This window comes from Apostichopus japonicus, chromosome 8 (assembly GCF_037975245.1).
Source record: "Apostichopus japonicus isolate 1M-3 chromosome 8, ASM3797524v1, whole genome shotgun sequence".
Lineage (NCBI taxonomy): Eukaryota > Metazoa > Echinodermata > Holothuroidea > Aspidochirotida > Stichopodidae > Apostichopus > Apostichopus japonicus.
The window spans coordinates 18,770,288-18,789,765 of record NC_092568.1 but is presented as its reverse complement, the minus strand read 5'-3'; the positions used below and the strand labels follow the sequence as shown (position 1 = coordinate 18,789,765).

At 35.9% G+C, this 19,478-nt stretch overlaps 4 protein-coding genes across 5 annotated transcripts in view; 1 reads left to right on the top strand and 3 right to left on the bottom strand.

The window, feature by feature from the left end:
* The window catches only part of LOC139970902 (uncharacterized), a 53,769-nt gene extending 47,589 nt beyond the window's left edge, over positions 1–6,180 (bottom strand). Inside the window, exon 1 of the mRNA XM_071976967.1 lies at positions 6,047–6,180. Coding sequence (XP_071833068.1) covers positions 6,047–6,145 — 99 coding nt within the window. The 5' untranslated portion in view covers positions 6,146–6,180. The remainder of the gene's footprint in view (positions 1–6,046) is intronic.
* The window catches only part of LOC139970900 (uncharacterized), a 142,432-nt gene that overhangs the window by 110,853 nt on the left and 12,101 nt on the right, over positions 1–19,478 (top strand). The gene's annotated exons all lie outside the window — the stretch shown is intronic.
* LOC139970901 (P2X purinoceptor 7-like) lies at positions 524–4,712 on the bottom strand. Of its 2 annotated transcripts, none has more exons than XM_071976966.1 (3): positions 4,217–4,712; positions 1,770–1,859; positions 524–1,115 (listed from the first exon to the last, which is right to left on the bottom strand). In XM_071976966.1, exons 1-3 carry the CDS (start codon positions 4,256–4,258, stop codon positions 609–611), a joined length of 639 nt encoding a protein of 212 aa, XP_071833067.1. In that variant the 5' UTR covers positions 4,259–4,712; the 3' UTR covers positions 524–608. The 2 variants fall into 2 exon arrangements, with proteins under 2 accessions (XP_071833067.1, XP_071833066.1); XM_071976965.1 differs by having other exon boundaries at positions 529–1,115; positions 4,188–4,712.
* Positions 6,128–18,453, bottom strand: LOC139970903 (uncharacterized). The gene is made up of 6 exons (XM_071976968.1): positions 16,931–18,453; positions 13,686–13,758; positions 12,330–12,488; positions 10,634–10,765; positions 9,586–9,840; positions 6,128–7,507 (listed from the first exon to the last, which is right to left on the bottom strand). The coding sequence occupies exons 1-6, from the start codon at positions 17,027–17,029 to the stop codon at positions 7,491–7,493; spliced, it is 735 nt and encodes a 244-aa protein (XP_071833069.1). The 5' UTR covers positions 17,030–18,453; the 3' UTR covers positions 6,128–7,490.

Genomic DNA, 19,478 nt, shown 5'->3' with positions numbered 1-19,478 from the left:
CAGGGTAGTACATCAAATGCTTTTGAAAGACACCAATATAACTTTCCACATAATCAAGTGAATCAGTGAAGTTTATCAACTGTATTTGCCAGCACAAGCTTGGTTGAGTGACCAGGACATAAACCAAACTGATGTAAGGGAAATATGCTAGGATACAGAACATTAGAAAAATAAGACAAGTAGAAAAACGGTTTCAATTGCTGAATATTTTGAGCAACTCCCTTTTTGATTTCTTGCCTGAAGGCTCAAGGAATCTATGTGTTGGTGATTGCGTGTGTGTGTGTGTATGAGACGCCTTTGGCCTGTAAACACAATAACTCACCAATTGAAAGTGGGATTGAAGTCATTCCTTGGACATAGATGCACCATACTGTATGGAAGAACCCACCTGATTTTGTTGCTCATTCACATGAATAATAATGAGGTCACAGGGTCAACCAAAAAATCTTCAAATGCTAATAACTCTTTAGCCAAAAGTCATAACTTATTTATAATTGGTATTGATATATATAACTTCACATACCCCTCCTCCTCCTCCCTCCCCCCCCCCCCTTCACCTTGTACGTGCACGACTGTGGTACATACTTGAACACACGACTACTAATCGTTCAGTCTACAAGTATTGCATCTCCCAGTTGAAATCCTTTATACCTTCCATCAGCGGAAGGATAGCGCTCCCTGATTTTCCACACACAGCATGAAGGAATGACCAGTCGTCTGTGTGCTCCTAGCCGTCCATGTTGCCAGTAGATGTATTGACGATACGCATAATATCTGAAGTTGGCATTTGACCTATCTGGGTTGTCTGCAAAAGTGTCCTCATTTGCCCTCATCACAACGTCGAGTATGTTTCCATTTAGACAGACTTCAGAAAATATGCCTTGTGTTGCCAAGCATATATTTCTGTTCCCACAGCATCTCTGCTCAATAGCACTGTTTATGTCATGGCAATTCCCACAAACACACCAGGATGGAGCTTCTTCAGCTTGAAGTGAGGCACTCACATCATCATTTGCCTGCCTCGTTATAATATCTTGGTATGCACCAGGATTTCTTCTAAGTAGCTGTGCAGCTATCTCTTCTAGGCTGGACCTGTCCAGATCCTGGAGAAATGTCTACAATGCAAAGAGAATGAACCAGAAAGTCAAAATAAGTGATATCTTGTAATATAAGAGGCAAATTTGTATACTTTCCAAACTCATGTATAGTTGATGGTAGATGACCTTTGTCCTCCTAGAAAAGCAATAGGTATCAGCCACTCACGGATAGCTAATTGCAGACCTAGTTTAAAGTTTTAGCAAATCTCTGTTGCTCAGATACCATGTTTGCAAAAAAGAAAAGCAAATAAGAATAATGTTGTATTGACATACCAAGTTTAAAGACAACATCTTTGCCTATTTTCACCTAATGGTTTGGAGGTTATCAAACTTCCACCTATATTTACCTCAAATAATATTTGATCCTCATGAAAAACAAAATAGAAAATAAACTCACAGGTTTCGAGACTATTTCAAAATCCAGCCCCTTAATGTTATGAATTGTATATTGCACTGCTCCAGACAGAAGCAGATTCAAATTACAGTTTAATTAATGATGTGTAGAACAGGTGACGATCTTTTGTGTGGCAAATGTAAGAAATCCACAATACCATTTGCAGAGCATGAGTAACATGAGATGGCAACCAGATAACTCTAATATGTAGACCTGTATGAACACTATTATTTCAGACACTGAAAAAGGAGGATATAGGCCTGTGACTTTTTATTTACCAGAATAACTTCGTCTCGATTTTCGGAAGGTTCTTCGTCTTGATTTGTAGTTGGGGATTGCTCCATTTCTTCTTCCTCACTGGAGTCATCCTAGCAAAATGAGATTTTTCAAAACAATTTTCAATCTGGAGCTATTTTTAAGGAAGTGATATTTTAATCATTTAGTTTGAATATTATTATTGCAGAGATTAAAACTGTCATGCAGTTACCCAACAACACTTCTCGACTGGCAATTACTGGCACAAAAGCTTCAACAATATATTGGAGAATTGGGTTTGCGGATATTCAGTTACAATTGTTAGGGATTTTCCGAAGCTTCAGTTGTGGCAAACAAAAGTAGATGAATGGAAACTTCCTTTAACAACTGGTTAGTGGGCTAACATGCAATGTGATTAATAGTGTACATTTATAAAGTATTAGAGGAGGATCAAATCTATTTGCAAACACAAATTAATGATAAATTGATAGGTAAATGACACCATAGCCTTAATGCCTAGCTCTTACATATAGTTTTGGGATTGCTGAGTAAGCTGCATATTCCTAAAGTATATAAGGCTTGTGGAACAGCAAACTGCATTTTGTGGCAGCTTACTCCTTGGTACCGTAACAATGTTTCGGCCTGTTTAATAAGTATGATGGTATGTTTTGTGCTACTAAACCCCTGTAACTGTACAATTCTTTGACTAAACACTTTTGCATTTGATGATCAGTCCTCTCGGATCTCGAACAACCACCTGTGCAATCTCGTACAAAATAGCTCAACCTAAGAAAGATTTTCAATCAAAGTGGCTATTCTTACAACTGTTCGTAAGAATAATTTCCGACTACGCATGCGCAGTTGCTATTTTTATGACAGGAGAACTATTTTTTACGACCAGGTGTAACAATAAATTCCGGTTAGGGTTAGTGTTAGGGTTAGGATTGGGGTTTAGGGTTAAAGTTAGGGTTAGGGTTACCCCTACTACATGCGCAGTTGCTTTATTTACTTTACTGCGCTTGAATTCGCCTTTGTCGTAAGAATAGTTTATAAATAATTGTTACAACTAGTTGTAAGAATAGCCACGGCCATTTTCAATCACAGTGGTTTTTGTAGTCTTTACAAATAAAGAAGATAATTCTTATTTCATGCTTTAACAGTTTGCATCCCCCCCCCAAAATCCACGAAAACATAAATAGATGCTTGTTTTCAGGTACAGTAGAATGAGCCCTTGGTAACCACTAATTCCTGATGTTACAGACGATATCTTTCTACCTTAGTTTCCTCTGACAGGCTTAAAAAGAAGCTTAGGCTTATACCCTATGTGCTTATATAGTATCGACTAAACAATGGAGTGTTAAGGAGCATATTTATACTATGAGATCCATTCTGTATTGAAAGGAAAGCACTTTATGTCAGTACTGCTTACATTACACGTCAAGTAACCGATACTGTCAGACAGTGCCTAGATGGGGTGTTACTAAAACGAATGACAATTGCGTTACACGTAACGAATGACAATATGTTGTACACACTAAAAAATTGCGTTAACTAAAACGAATGACAGTATAATGACAGCACAAACATTTGCTTCAACTGGATATCACAGTTCAGACTTCGTGGGTATCTAGATCTAGTATAGTACCGGGACAAGATAAAAACGCACCTTATAGCAAGCGAAATTGTAAGTCTGATTTTAAAAAGTGAATTTAACGTCATTTTTCCGATATTAATTGTAAGAAACTAACAATACTATAATCTTGAAACGGCTTCAGTTATCTTTCTATATAAATCTACAGAGGTAAAAGCACCGCACTCAAGCGCATTCTCACACAAAATCTTTCCTGTGGTTTCTATCCGTAAATTACACCAAAACCCTACAACCATGCGATTTTCCTCAAATTATTTTTGCGCAGAAAACCAATAACCGCATTTACTCCACTCCGTTATTCATTCTATCTCTTCTCACCGCCGTCCTTCGTTTGTCATTCGTTGTCATTTGCTGTCATTCGCTGTCATTCGCAAATGATAATTTACCCTGTACAAAGTCAATTGTCATTCGGTCATTCGCTGTCATTCGTTTTAGTTTGTCCCCCTAGATGTAGTATACTTTGCCAGATGACTGCATTGTATAAAATGTGTACATGGTCACTCTTCTGATCCATTAGTTGCAAGTGAAAAATAATTATGCTGTCTGTTTGGTGAGCCTATTATTGATCATTGTAAGCTAGGTCTAGGCCCTAAAGTGCTAAGTAGAAGTTACCGCTACTTTCTCCACTTAAACATTGTAACCTTCTATTATTTAGCCCTTGTAACTTGTAGTGCTGCTTGGGCTTACTTACTTCGTTGTTAATATTTATATGAAAGAAAAGATAGGCCTCACTATAGCAGCACTAGTAGTACTAGTAGTAGTAGTGGTAGGGCCTACACGATATACTCACTGATTCATAACGGTTTCTGCACGGCTTACGATTGCTTCCACATCTACAACTAACGCCACAGGACTTCTCATCTACTTTGCACGGACAAGCCCCTCGTCCCCTTTTCCTTGAACAAGTTGACCGGCAACGACAAACTACAGGGTCAGTTGTAGTTGTAAACCTCTCACTCGATAATTCACTTTCTGATGGCGTGGCTGACATTGTAAGGACAAGCTGGATTCCGCAAATAATATGATCTTGAGGGCCAGCTAATCGCCCGGCGTAATTTTCAGTAGCGTCTTATTACATTGAGCACACGTACGCATTGACATGCACAGGAAGCTTTGTACACGCTGTAGCGGTCGCACAACGATGTATTGAATAGTATTGAGTCAAGAAGGGCCTCCCATATCCACAGGTTCAGAGGTTATGACAAAACTTTTGCAAACACAGCTGCTTAGATGGCGCTATCATTGTTTGCATATAACGATAAACTTTAGAAATGTAATAGCGCCGCCGGTTTCTTGTACGCGAGCGCGTCTTTAAGTTAATGGAGCTAACTGTGGTACGACACCATACGGTTTACAAATATTTTGATCTTTAATAACCTAAAATGACCTTTGACTTCCATTACAAAATTTCAAGTTCTTGTAAACACTAAGGTCGATCTATATACCCCATATATATTGTCCATCTGAGCTTTGCATTTGGAGTTTATGTACCAAGTTAATCCGAGCTTTACTATGGAGTTGTCCTGTTTTGCGAGGTTTTCATACTTACTCTTATAGACCTCGAATGACCTTTTATATCCACAAAACAGTATGGTTCTCATAAATTAGGTGACTCCAAACATTCAGCATGAATGTCAGCCATGTTTTACTATTGAAGTTATTGCGTTGTGGTATTCAGAAGCTGACCACTGGTAAGCTCAAAATACCGTTGACCTCTCTAAACAACAGTGTCTTTGTATCCAATAGGGTGGATCTACAGAGCAAAATCAAGTCCAAAATCAAGTTTCCCTTTTGTTGATTTGTTATTTAAAGCAGCCCTGAAAATAGCATTGATTTCGTAAATTACTTGAAATTTAAATTCAACAAGTCAGTACATAAGCCTTTCATTGGCATATCAGGTTTAATTTCAATAAGTGAAGGGGAAAAAAGACAATTCTGAAATGTCTAATATGAAACGATTCTGACATTATGAAATAATGTTCTACTCACTGTACAGTTAAAAATAATGTTATGAAAAATATTTTTAGGGTAAGGTGGTAGGTTTGGAAACTAATAGGCGAATCGAACTTAAACAGACTGAATTTTATTGTGTGATTTCACAGAGAATTTTGGCATTTATTCGTTCTACAACGTGATGTTATTTAGGGTTTCAGCTGACCTTTTGCTATATCTGGGAATATCGTAATTGTAGGTAAAAAAATGCGAAATTTTTCAGAGAGTAGATTATGGCCAATGCGTTAAGCAGTAGTAGCTCTCTGCATATGTATGAGATCAACAAGCTTGAGCAGGTTTTAGAGAAACAAGTTTTTTAAACAAGTTACTAGCATGATCAATATGTTTAGCAAGGTAAATATGACGAACCGCTTTCCATTGCAAAAGCATTGACTTTCTGAGATGGACATTGTATCCACCAGACCAGACAATTTAGCAGTATAACAACTGTGGTGAAATTTATGTAAGGTACAGAGAACGCAGAATACTTTTAGGTAGGCATTGTTTCAACTTTCAGAGTATACCAGTTTTGTGGAAATAGTCTTTATGTTATTTTTCCAAGTTAATCACGAATTTAGGTTATTCAGCAACCTCCTTCGTTTACTATATCAAATCATAAACACATCCACAACAACTGCACTCAGATGATGTACTTACCCCATCAATGACTCCATTGTCATGCTTCTCACCGCCAAACGAAAATCCTCTGCAGCCAAGAATGACTACAGACAATAATAATGTTGTTTTCTCGAACATTTTATTTCAGCAAAAACGAATTTACATCCACAGAGAACACATTTAAATTAACATCCAGAGAGGCGAGTACTTGTTTTGGATAAAGATATAGTTTCTTTAAAGCATCTGGCGATATACACATGTATAGTAACTTCTGGCTGACATAATGCAGTAGACACCATCATGGATATAGACAATAATCTTTTAGCAATTCGAATACATTGGTTGTGATTGGTGGAAACCCAGTATCTATGGTCAAGACCAAAAAGCTTAACCAATGAGAGGACTCATTCTTTACATTTTCGAAATACTTATACCAAGTATGGTAGCTGTCACATTAAACCATCAGAGGTTTAAACCATGCAATTCCATTCTATGTCAAAAAGGAGTGAAATAATTTACTGCAGTGGATCTTTCAGGGTTGGTTATAATTACTTACCGTGGAATGAGACAATCAAATCAAGGTTTACTTTGTTATTTACGAACCTATGAGATACAATCATCATCTGTATAGAATCCAGTTTTATAGGTTCTCAAGATCAACTTGATGAAGAAATGAGACAAGATTGATTTCTTAAAAGGGATGTCATGATATCATGACCATAACAAACCTCAGCAGTATCTGCAGATAAAATAATAAATACAGACAAAATAAAGCTGGTTCTACCGGGGAGTAAAATTGGGCCATATACCAATCAATTTGATGAACATTTATTTATTTGATTCCTTATGTAAAGTGAATATTAAAAAACAACGGCAAAACGAAATCTTCATCAATATCAGATGAGTAAAGATAAAGCAAACAAGACAAAAAATATCAACATTTTTACGCATCCCCTGGAGAACACAGGTATATTTACAAGTTACCTCGTAGGTCCCATTTATACACCTGAGTAAAGAGAGGCCTTGGAGATGCCAAATCTCACAATGACACGGTCCGATCAGTGCTCATAATGGCCATCACTTCTTAATAATTAAAAACAATTATAATGATGCCAAACAAAAAAACATTTGAGTGCATGTTCACTTGCTTTTGATGTCCCTTTCCTATTGATCTTTAACAACTGGAACAAATTAGAGGGTAGCTAATGAGGGTACTATGTAACTGCAAGGATGTATCAATAAAATGATATCTAAAATATTCTCTGAAAACTCAAAGCGTACAAACAACACAGAGGATATCATAATCATCTACATAAGGAGGGCAAGGTAGACCTCCTCCCCCAGCACTGCACTTAGCATCAGCAACATAGAGTAATGGTTCATTATTGTTGTGATTTGTACGGGGAATCCCCTCGGCATTTTGATCGACGCAAACAAACTGCGATTTGTAGTGACTATAATGAGAAGACATCATGTAGCCTTGCTATTCCAAAGTCCACTCTGTAACAAAGCAAAATACAAAACAAAGCAAATATATAAGACAAACACGCGCGCACACCCACCTATACGCACACACACCCGCATATATATATATATATATATATACATATATATATACATATATATATATCATATAACTATAATATAACTATAACATATATATATATATATATATATATATATATATATATATATATACGTATACATATACATATATATATATATATATATATATATATATAGAGCTATTTGCGACAATAAAAAAGTGTCTTAAAATGGTAGTGAAAACATCAGGTCGACACTGAAATGTCGACCTAAGGTACACTGTTGACCTAAGGTACACTTTTTTACCATAAACTGTCGACCTAAGGTACATATCATGAGTATATATATATATATATATATATATATATTATAAATAAATGTTTAGCAAAAGGTTTATATGTACGCACTTCTACAATGCAGCCCTCACTCCCGCACGCAAGTTTTTTTTTATGCAGGTAGGTTCGTACCATTGTGTAAATTGAATAGCCAATCACAGCCAAGTTCATTTTGACGTCATCAAATATGCACGTGTCACTCGCTCTAAAGCAGTAAGATTTGTAAACAATGTCAATCTGATGCTGTATGAGCATTGTGAGTTCGAATCTTACATCTGCCGAAAATTTTTGTTGTTGTCATTAGCTCGTTTTTATCTTTTATTTTCTCCCAAACCAAGCATTTTTTGGTTCAGAAATCTTTTTCATTTCTTCGCATTTTTATAACTTCCCAAGTGCAACCTTTACTGTGAACTCAATACAAATACAGTATTGTCTTCAACACATCACATACAAGAAAAAATGTTCCTCTGATTCTTTCTTAGATAAATGCTAGATCTTTTGTAATGTGTGTCACTGAAGCTGTGAAGGCAAAACTTAGAATAATGATTATTAGGCCTAACCTAGTAGCCTTTTAATGATACAATTTGTAGGTCTGTTATTATTTCAATTTTCAATGACTGTCTAAGTAATAATACTTTGTGTCAACTGCAAATTTCGCAAAACTACTCCCTGAACAATTCGTATGCACAAAGATACGTTAAGAAGATCACTAAGATAGGAAATTTGTGGCAAAGAATTCTTACCAGGTTTCCAAAATTTTGGAACGAACACAGATTTCATATTAAAAAACTAAAAATTTAGTCGGTGTATGGCTAAAGCTAAAGGAATAGCTTCGCTAGAGATTACTGCAGCATTGTTGTTGCATCAGGCTAGCACGTCAGGTTGAACTTATCGACTTTAAATATTAAGTGTTTCATGCTTTCCACGTCATATTTGATGACGTCAAAATGAACTTGGCTGTGATTGGCTATTCAATATACACAATAGTACGAACCTACCTGCATAAAAAAAACTCGCCTCCCGCACACCCGTCTACCCTGTTGGTCTGATCAGCACTATACTACCACACTTCTTTACCACTTCTAGTTGTATCGGAAAGTAAGAAAAGACCTGGCCAAAAAAATCTCAGTGTTGTTTGCAGTTATATTTAGTATGCTAGATACTACAGTGACTCGCATGGGATATTTGAAATTTGAACATAGTATCTCTTTTGTAATACTATCTTCTAATGTCGACTGCTTTTTCGAAATTTGACCGATCTATAATCAAAGGTTTGACGATATATCTAAATAGTTCTACTACACCTTCTTGAATGTTTGAAATAATAGGTCGACACTTGTCGAAATTATAAATATCCATTTTCAAATTTGGACTATCATGCTGACATTTCGACTTTTCATATCAGAATGAAAATGTATACTGTTTATGTCGGCGATTGGATATTGTATGTAGAAAGTATTTTATCGTGAAGGTTACAATTGTCTTTAAGTTTTATTTTGCATTGTTACCTGGAATTATTGCCTGCTTTCAAAAACTGCTTTGAACTAGACGATTAAGTTTATCTTTCAGTTCCCAAAAGTTGTAGTTTGTTTACGCCCTATTCTCATTTCATATATTTTTCCCCACTTTGGTCTTTCCAGAATGTTCCGTACTCGATTGATCCTATACCCTCTGCAATGGAATTATCATCATCCTTACCTTGGCTTCCTAAGCAGGTGTTGGTTGCAGGGATTGTTAGAACAGAATGCTTGCCGGCAGACAGACACACGGCACAATGAGCTTCACTTTGATGGATATTCGGAGATGTTGGAAGGGTTTGTTCATATTCAACACCATATATACTAGCACCACTGCCGTGGTTTGGGGGGTCAGCGAAAGTCGGTTCCAGGGGCAAGCAAAGGTAGTTAACTCCAGATCCTTTTTGGGTATGATCATTACCACTACCCATTACACCTGTAACAAGTGAAAATATCATAACTATAGCATGGTCTCAGAAAACCCTGAAAACAATATTGAAGCAGTTAACATTAGGTTGTTATTTCACTGTAGAGAGAAGAGAGCAAATTTGATTTTCTAGATCTAGCATTGTGGACAGTAATTACCAGTCTTCAAGCACAGGATCTAGAGAATCAATGCTGAAGAACAGCCATGCTTTCTTTAAGTTGTACATGTATTTGCATCAATCAGTACTGAAAATTAGTTAAATAATTTAAGTAAGCTAACTCAATTAGGATATTAATGCAAATACCTGAAACCTATTCAAATACTTTTGGTGAAGCTAGAATAATATTAATTTTTCAACTATCAGATCGATCTGAATTTAGCACAACATAAACATGACTGAGTAGAACTGGAATCTTTTTTTAAGATACATAGTCTTAAAAAATATAGAAAATAAGTGTTCTACATGAACAATCATAGAGATTGGTCGAATCAGTCAGAACGATACAAAATGATCCACTCGATCAAAATCATACAGATTGTTCAAATCAGTCACAATTATACTGATTGGTCTAATCAGTGATAATCATACAGATTGGTCCAATCAGTCAAAATCATACAGATTTGTTCACTCAGCCAAAATCACATAAAATTGTCCATTTAGACACAACTATACAGATTGGCTTGAACATTCATAATCATAGAGATTGTTCCAATCAGTCACAATCATACAGATTGCGTCCATCACTCACGATCACACAACTAATCCAATCATACTTGTCATTGTCTAGATATCCAGACTCACCTTGATATACCAGTTGAGATGTGCTGGGACAAGTTGTTTTTCCCCATCGAGTGTAAATAACTCCAGCCTCAGAGGATGTACTTGATTCGGCAGGAGGGACAGGTGTGTCTGGAGGGCTCTGAAGAACATGATCTAAAAATAAATAACAAATCATGCAATATAATTATCATATGGTTTGGTGATGTTAATGTAAATCGAGTTTTAGTAAGACAAACAATTAATGAATAACATTATCCAAAGATATGTTTGAAATCTGTCGGGCAAGAGTCATTCGTCGTGTTGCATACAAACGTTCCATGAGTGAACCATTGAGCTATGATCCAATTGATTATATAACATATGCCAATGTTTATGTAAAGCCAAATGATCAATAAGTTATCCCCACAATCATCTGAATCATCTTAAGGGATTTCCGGTTTTGTAAAATCAATTGCACAGATCAGACTTCCATGGATAGCTGTGCTGTTCTAGAGTGCCGTTCTCAAGTTGCATTTTCCGACTAAAGCCTGGATATGTTTCTCTGTGAGAGTGAAAGCATTGCTTAGAGATTGGCACATATCCCTGTGGTTTTATAACGCGGATGGGGGGCTATGTCAATATTTCACACACAGTAGAGACAGACAGACACTCAGAATTGAGATCGGGAAGATTTACTATGTAATTACTTAATATTATTTTCGGGCAATGATATCGAATGGGACGATAAACAAGATGTGAAGATGGAATGAGGTAAACGTAATGTTGTTTGAGATTCAATCAGACGTAAAACCCATTATACAGAACAGATGATGACCTGTAAAATATCCCAAATGTATCCTGTGATACTGATTTGAGATCAACATTTTGGAGGGATAAGTGAAAAGCGTTGTATTATATAATACATATGTGTTGCCGTGAACAAATTGAAAAGTATAAGGGAATAAAAAGCCAGAGAGTGTTTTTAATTTCAAGGGAGAACTGTTCCATGCATTTTATTTCTTGAAAGTTGACATATTACTTTCAATACAGTATGGGCTTGTTAATTCTCAGATAACGCAGACTGCTTAAAAGACTTCCGTGTTGTCTAAGAAACATTGGAACATAAACATACTACATCGAAATGAACTGGGTTTGCATTCCATGACAATATTTCATATTCCAACAGACTCTTACACCTAACTCTTGCAACGAAGTAAGTTTCCACATCCAAAAATTACAATTAGCTGGCAATTAGTCTTAACAGTTCCCCGATCCCTATGCAAAGTAGCCCAGGCTAGGTACATCTGCAATGAACATGTGGTAAGTGTTTTTGACTAACACTTTTTATGATTGATTGAAACCCTTGTGCCTTTCTCAAGACTGTAAGCATTTATAAGCAACAATACAATTAACAAACTAATAACCAATGAAAAAATGTCGCCCTCCCTCAAAATGTATATTTAAAACTATAAGCTTGGCAAGAAATGTGTCCGTTAAAGATGAAAAGGTTCTTCAACCAATATATCAACCCTCCTAATGTCTATATGGAGTGTTATATCTCTACAATTTTAAAGAAATATGTTGAGCGAGTAAAAAGCTGCTGAAACAATAACTTATTAATGAACCCTCCCAAGGCCAAATTCTTGTTCAGAAGGAAGCAACACCCTAACAATTATGCGATGACATCTGAAAGAAACTATTTTAAAGGCTTTATACATAACGTAATAATGGCCTATACCTGCAATGGGACCAAGAATGATCTGGTCACGGCCATCTCGACCAGGCATCCCTTGAGGACCAGGCGTTCCCCTGGGTCCTGGATCCCCAGGAGGACACATCACACATTGGCCCAGAAAATAAGAAGATTGCATGTTTGGGCTCATGAAGAAAGGTGACCCTGAAAGGAAAGCAAGATTCTATTCCAGTCAATTCCAGTAATATATTATATATTGTGCTAGGGGAGGTATGGGAGGTAGGGGAGTGGTGAATAACTTAAGAAAATATAATATCACTAAAGAAGATACCACTAAGGTCAAGATATCTACCTACACAGGCTCTTGAAATATATTATCCTTAGGTATATAGATTGTTTTTTCGGTCCTTTCCATCTTGGTATTATACAGAAATAAAGGCTGCATAAAACTATCAACTATGTGTACAGATTCACTGATGAAAGCTAGTATATATGGCTGAAAAATAAATGTAGATTTTACATTATGAACTATCTAACTATCTTGATTGCCGCATAATCTACTGCTGCTTTGTCTTTGCTATTATTAGGATGAAACGTTAAAGGAGACAAATCCAATCGTTCATTATTGGTCCATTTCAGTATAGAGATAACGGTCATAAACAACTTGCCTTAACAGGTAAGACGATCTTATTCCATTTGGGGGAGATGTCACAGATTTAATGTTCGTTCACACGCAAAGCTGGAGACTTGATCAAGTCTAAATATGACATCATTGAACCACTTGTGTTTGAACTTGTTTATGATTTCATTTTGATATTACAATGTTTATTTTCCGCAATGGACATGGGTTTGGCAAATGTTGACTCTAAAATATTGAACCCTTTAATATGACCTAATGATGGCATTGGTTTCAGTCTTAACATTGATTACATTCTACCTTGATAATATGAAAAGAAATACAACAGAAATTCAAATTTTTCATATCCTATTGGCAATATGACATCACAGGTTTACAAAATGGCAGCCCAGACTAGAACTTAATACCGTATCAAATGCCCCAAACATAATCAAGTATTTCTTAGTTCTTAGGGGAATTTTTCTTCACAAAATATTTTGTGTCCGCATTTAAGGTTAAAGACTTAGTTAACGAACCTTTTAAAATGGATCACAATAGGTCATCTGTGACGTCACGATAACATATGTTTTTCTGCAGCGTTATTAGTCATTTATCTATATATTATTTTATAAAGTTTTGAGGTTAGTGAATTACCTTGCTCTCGTAGAATATTGAAACTATGATCAGCAATAACTGCAGTACATCTAAGCCTGACAACTCTTTGGTTTGTCACAATTTCAGAGATAACAACGATAAAATAATGTATATTTATAGGAATCCTATACCTGCATTTGCTTGTGGAGGTAATTGACTGCCCTCTGTTCCGAGACTTCTTCTAACTCTCGTGTTGTCATCTTCCTAAAACAAGAAACCAAAAGATAAAAGGTAGATTTGAATGTTATTGAAATAGTCTATTTTATAAAACACCTATTGCGAAACAAAATCAATTTACATCAGCCATGTATTTTAATATTTTAATACATTATTACTCAATTTGTTCTAAAACTTCAAATAAGTTGCTGTTCCTGAGATGTATGTATAGCTGCATCGTAAATATAATACGTGAAGGTTAGAATTGACTTCAAGAAATACCAACAAAGATTTTAAGAAAGTCAATTTTAAAATAGGTTATCTCATTTCTAAGGTTTACCCAAGTAAGATTGCATTGGATGAAACGTAACACCCCTTTTAAGAATTTTTCACAAAATACATGAACAACAGAAAACTGACTGGTAACATTATAAGGAAAGTGGAAAAGAGCCAAGAACGGTTTGGGCACAAATAGAACTTCAACGTGGTTTATACCCTGAGCTCAGTGCCGTGCACCGGATTTCAAAGCTGCGGGGGGGGGGGGGGGTGGTGCGAGGGGCAAATTGCCAATTACAATTTTCCAAAAGTAAACAATATCAAACAAAAGATGACTTAACCAATGAAATTGTTTCTGAGGTACAGAATTTCACCACCAGTGGAGTAGTTGGTGTCCATGAAACTAACCCACACCCCAGACAGTGATGTAGCCATGAATTTGAAAGGGGAGCACATTTTGCGATTGATATGGGGAGGGGTCTAAGGGGAGGGGTGTGGCCCTCCCCTATGAGATATTTTTGAACAATTGAAGTTCCTTAGATGCGATCTGGTGCAATGTTTTGCCAGTTTCATCATTATCATATGATATCACATATATCAGCAGATTTTGTTTCCTGTTTGGATTCTTTTACATGTTCTTTTACATATAATATCAGAAAGTCAAACATAGTGCTCTTTTACAATTTTTCCAGTAGGATGATTCTTGTTTATTGTCCAATGTCTGGACTTTAAATACATTTGACGAACTTAACTGATGGACAATATAAACTTTCATATTTTGTAAGACAGTCAGATGAGCAGTGGCCTAAAAACAAATATCGTTATCGCAGTGTATTAGCAGTGTAATAATTAGTTGTAGGAAGCGCGGATCACGTATGATTGCTAGCTTAGCTTCATAACATACTGTTCGTGCAACAATTTGGGAAGAGATCATAGAAAGGATGAGAACGAACGTTGTCGCCGTCGCTGTGCATACGGTTCGTGACACTCCATCGAGTGCGGTTAGGTAGGCAATATGTATTTTATTACGCAGTGGCCAACTGTAGGCTTGTAATAGGCTATAGGCTAAATTTAGCTCATCACACCTGCCAAACTAAGTACGTAGCTGAATCAGTAGGCCTGAATGTTACTACGATTATAATCTAGTTAACGGAGCTGAGGTGTATTCAAGATCAAAAGAGCACTGACAAAATACCATGCTAACAACAGTTTTTTAACATTTTTTTCGACACTGAAAGGGGGAGCAGTTGTTTCCCCTGCTTCCCCCCACCCCCATGGCTACATCCCTGACCCTAGATACTGTGACTCCGCTATAATTGTACTTGTGCTTGGTTAAAAAGTTACACAGTAACTACATTTTACCAATGAGTACACTCATTATAATGTCAATGGGGCGATTAACTGTGGTACGACACCATACGGTTTACAAAGATTTTGATCTTTAATAATCTCAAATAACCTTTGACCTCCATAACAAAAATTCAAGTTCTTGTAAACCCTAAGGTCGATCTATATACCTAATATCAAGTCCATCTAAACTTTGCATTTGGAGTTCTTGTGTTTACTTTAGGTTTTCATATTTGATCTCCACTGACTTCAAATGACAATTGACATCTATAGACACCAGTATATTTGTATTCACTAAGGTGGATATAAATACCAGGCGTAAAATGCAACCAAGATATATTTTTGGGGGCATTTTTGGTCACAAGGTTTAATACTTTGACCTCCATTGACCTCAGATTACATTTTACTTCGACTAAAAAAAAGAGATCATGAAGTCACTAGGTTTGTTACAGCTACTAAGTATCAAGTTAATCTGAGCTTAAATATGGAGTTGTCATGTTTACGAGGTTTTCATACTTACCTTTATTGACCTCGAATGAACTTTTATTCCCACAAAACAGTAGAGTTCTTCTAAATTAGGTGACTCCAAACATTCAGCATGAATGTAATCCACGTTTTACTATTGACGTTATTGTGTTGTAGTATTCAGAAGCTGACCACTGATAGGCTCAAAATACCTTTTACCTCTTCAACAACAACAATGTCCTTGTACCCAATAGGGTGGATCCACAGAGCAAAATAAAAAATGGTCCAATCAAGTTTCCCTTTTGTTGATCTGTTATTTAAAGTAACCCTGAAATATCATCGATTTCTTAAATTACTTGAAATTTAAATTCAACAAGGCAGCACATAAACTTGATTATTCAAGTTTAATTTCAATTAGAGAAGGGGAAAAAAAAGACAATTCTGAAATTTCTAATATGAAACGATTCTGATATTAGGAAATAATTTTCTATTCACTGTACAGTTAAAAATAATGTTATGTAATATCTGTGAAATATTTTTAGGGTAAGGTGGTAGGTTTGGAAAATAATAGACGAACAGACTGAATTTTATTTCATGATTTCACAGAGAATTTTGGCACGTATTCGTTCTACAACGTGATGTATTTAGGGTTTCAGCTGACCTTTTGCTATATCTGGGAATATTGAATTGTAGAAAAGAAATTTTTAGAGAGTAGATTATGGCCAATGCGGTAAGCAATAATGGCTGTCTGAATATGTATGAGATCAACAAGCTTGAGCGGGTTTTAGAGAAGAGAACACGTTACTAGCATGATCAATATGTTTAGCAGGGTTAATATGACAAACTGCTTTCCATTGAAAGAGCATTGACTTTCTGAGATGAACATTGTATCCACCAGACCAAACAGTTTAGCAGTTTAACAAATGTGGTGAAATTTATGTAAGTTAGAGAGAACGCAGAATACTTTTAGGTAGGTATTGTTTCAACTTTTAGAGTATACCAGTTTTGTGGATATAGTCTTTATGTGATTTTTCCAAGTTAATCACTAATTTAAGTTATTAAGCATCCTCCTTCGTCTAATACGTTAAACATAAACACATCAACAGCAACTGCACACAGATAATGAACTTACCACATCAATGACTCCATTGTCATGCTTCTCACCGCCAGACGAAAATCCTCTGCAGCCAAGAATTAACACAGACAACAATAATGCTGTTTTCTCGAACATTTTATTTCAGCATAAACGAATTTACATCCAGAGAGAACACATTTAAATTAACATCCAGAAAAGCAGGTACTTGTTTTGGTTTGTATTGAAAGTTATAGTTTCGTGAAAGCATCTGACTATACACACATGTAAAGTAACTTCTGGCTGACATAATGCAGTAGACACCATCATGGATATAGACAATAATCTTTCAGCAATTCGAATACATTGTTTGTGATTGGTTGAAAACCAGTATCTATGGTCAAGACCAAAAAGCTTAACCAATGAGAGTACTTATTCTTTACATTTTCGAAATACTTATACCAAGTATGGTAGCTGTCACATTAAACCATCAGAGGTTTATAACTATACTTTTCCATTGTATGTCAAAAGGAGTGAATTAATTTACTACAGATCTTTCAGGGTTGGTAATAATTACTTACCGTGGAATGAGACAATCAACTCAAGGTTTACTTTGTTATTTACGAACCTATGAGATACAATCATCATCTGTTGAGAATCCAGTTTTATAGGATCTCAAGATCAACTTGATGAAGAAATGAGACAAGATTGAATTCTTTAAAGGGATGTCATGATATTATGATCATAACAAACCTCAGCAGTATCTGCAGATAAAATAATAAATACACACAAATTAAAGCTGGTTCTATCAGGGAGTAAAATTGGGTCATATAGCAATCAATTTGGTGAACATGTAATTATTTGATCACTTATGCAAAGTGAAACTATGAAATATCTGCGAAACAAAATCTTCATCAATATCAGATGAGTACAAATAAAGCAAGACAAGACAAAAATATCAACATTTTTACACATTTCACTGGAGAACACAGGTATATTACAAGTTACCTCGCAGGCCCCCATTTATACTCCCGAGTGAAGAGACGCCTTGGAGATGGTGTCATGCCAAAGGACACAATAAAACGGTCCGATCAGTGCTCTAAATGGCCATCAATTCTTAATGATTTAAAACAATACATGAAAGCATTATAATGTTGCCCAAAAAGAAAAGAAAAAAACTTGAGTGCATGTTCACTTGCTTTTTATGTCCCTTTCCTTATTAATCTTGAACACCGGGAAAATATGAGAGGGTAGCTGAATAGGGTACTATGTAACTGTAAGGATGTAACAATAAAATGCTATCTAAAATGTTATCTGAAAACTCAAAGCGTACAAACAACACATAGAATATCATAATCATCTACATAAGGAGGGCAAGGTAGACCACCTCCACCTGCACTGCACTTAGCATCAGCGACATAGAGTAATGGTTCATTGTTGTTGTGGTTTGTACGGGGAATCCCCTCGGCATTTTGATCGACGCAAACAAACTGAGATTTGTAGTGACTATAATGAGAAGACATCATGTAGCCTTGGTATTCCAAAGTCCACTCTGCAACAAAACAATTTACAAAACAAAGCAAATATATAAGACAAACACGCGCGCACACCCACACACACACACACATATATATATATATTTATATATATATATATATAAATATATATATATTTATATATATATATATATATATAAATGAATACTAAAGCTGTATAAGAACATCTGTTATCGTGACGTCACAGATGACTTACTGTGATCCATATTAAAAGGTTCATTAACTAAGTCTTTAGCCTTAAATGCGGACACAATATATTTGTGAAGGACAATTCCCCTAAGAACTAACAAAAAATACTTTATTATGTTTGGGGCATATGATACGGTTTAAAAATCGAGCCTCGGGCTGCCATTTTGTAAACCTGTAATGTCATATTGCCAATAGGATACGAAACACTAGAATTTCTGTTGTATTTCTTTTGATATTATCAAGGTACAATGTAATCAGTGTTAACACTGAAGCCAATGCCATCATTAGGTCATATTAAAAGGTTCAATAGTTTAGAGTCAACATTTTCAAAACCCATGTCCGTTGCAGAAAATTAAAATGGTAAAATAAAAATGAAAACATAAACAAGTTCAAGTACATGTGGCTCGATGATGTCATTTTTAGACTTCATCAAGACTTCAGCTCTGTGTGAGATGAAACCTTAAACTGAACCTGTGACATCTCCCCCAATTGAAATAAGATTGTCTTAGCTATTTTGGGAAGTTATCACTATCATGAACATAAGGATAATATATTTAAAGAGCCTGTGTAGGTCATTACCTTGACCTTAGTGATATATTCTTCAGTGATATTAAATCTTCTAAGTTATTCAACCCTCCCTACCTCTCAGCACCTGTACCCCCATACCTCCTAATAGGGGCGGACTGGGTCTTAAAACCGGCCCGGGTATTTTCCACCTTGACCGGCCCATTATTCATTGATATGATACTTACATAGTGATCGCCGTCCTGATCACCGAGGGGTTATAAAGTTAAGATGCAAAATGGTGCCATATTTCTCAATTTTGTAGGTAACCATAATCCTTTAAAAATGACACAAAAATA

Excerpts from the sequence above, each read along its gene's own strand:
- LOC139970901 (XM_071976965.1), bottom strand. The coding sequence starts at position 4,388 with ATGTCAGCCACGCCATCAGAAAGTGAATTATCGAGTGAGAGGTTTACA. Across the intron at positions 1,860-4,187 it reads GCAGAAACCGTTATGAATCA|GATGACTCCAGTGAGGAAGA; the intron begins GTGAGTATATCG and ends TCATTTTGCTAG. Across the intron at positions 1,116-1,769 it reads ATCGAGACGAAGTTATTCTG|ACATTTCTCCAGGATCTGGA; the intron begins GTAAATAAAAAG and ends TTTGCATTGTAG.
- LOC139970903 (XM_071976968.1), bottom strand. The coding sequence starts at position 17,029 with ATGTTCGAGAAAACAGCATTATTGTTGTCTGTGTTAATTCTTGGCTGC. Across the intron at positions 13,759-16,930 it reads ACAATGGAGTCATTGATGTG|GAAGATGACAACACGAGAGT; the intron begins GTAAGTTCATTA and ends TTCTTGTTTTAG. Across the intron at positions 9,841-10,633 it reads ATCTCAACTGGTATATCAAG|GTGTAATGGGTAGTGGTAAT; the intron begins GTGAGTCTGGAT and ends CACTTGTTACAG.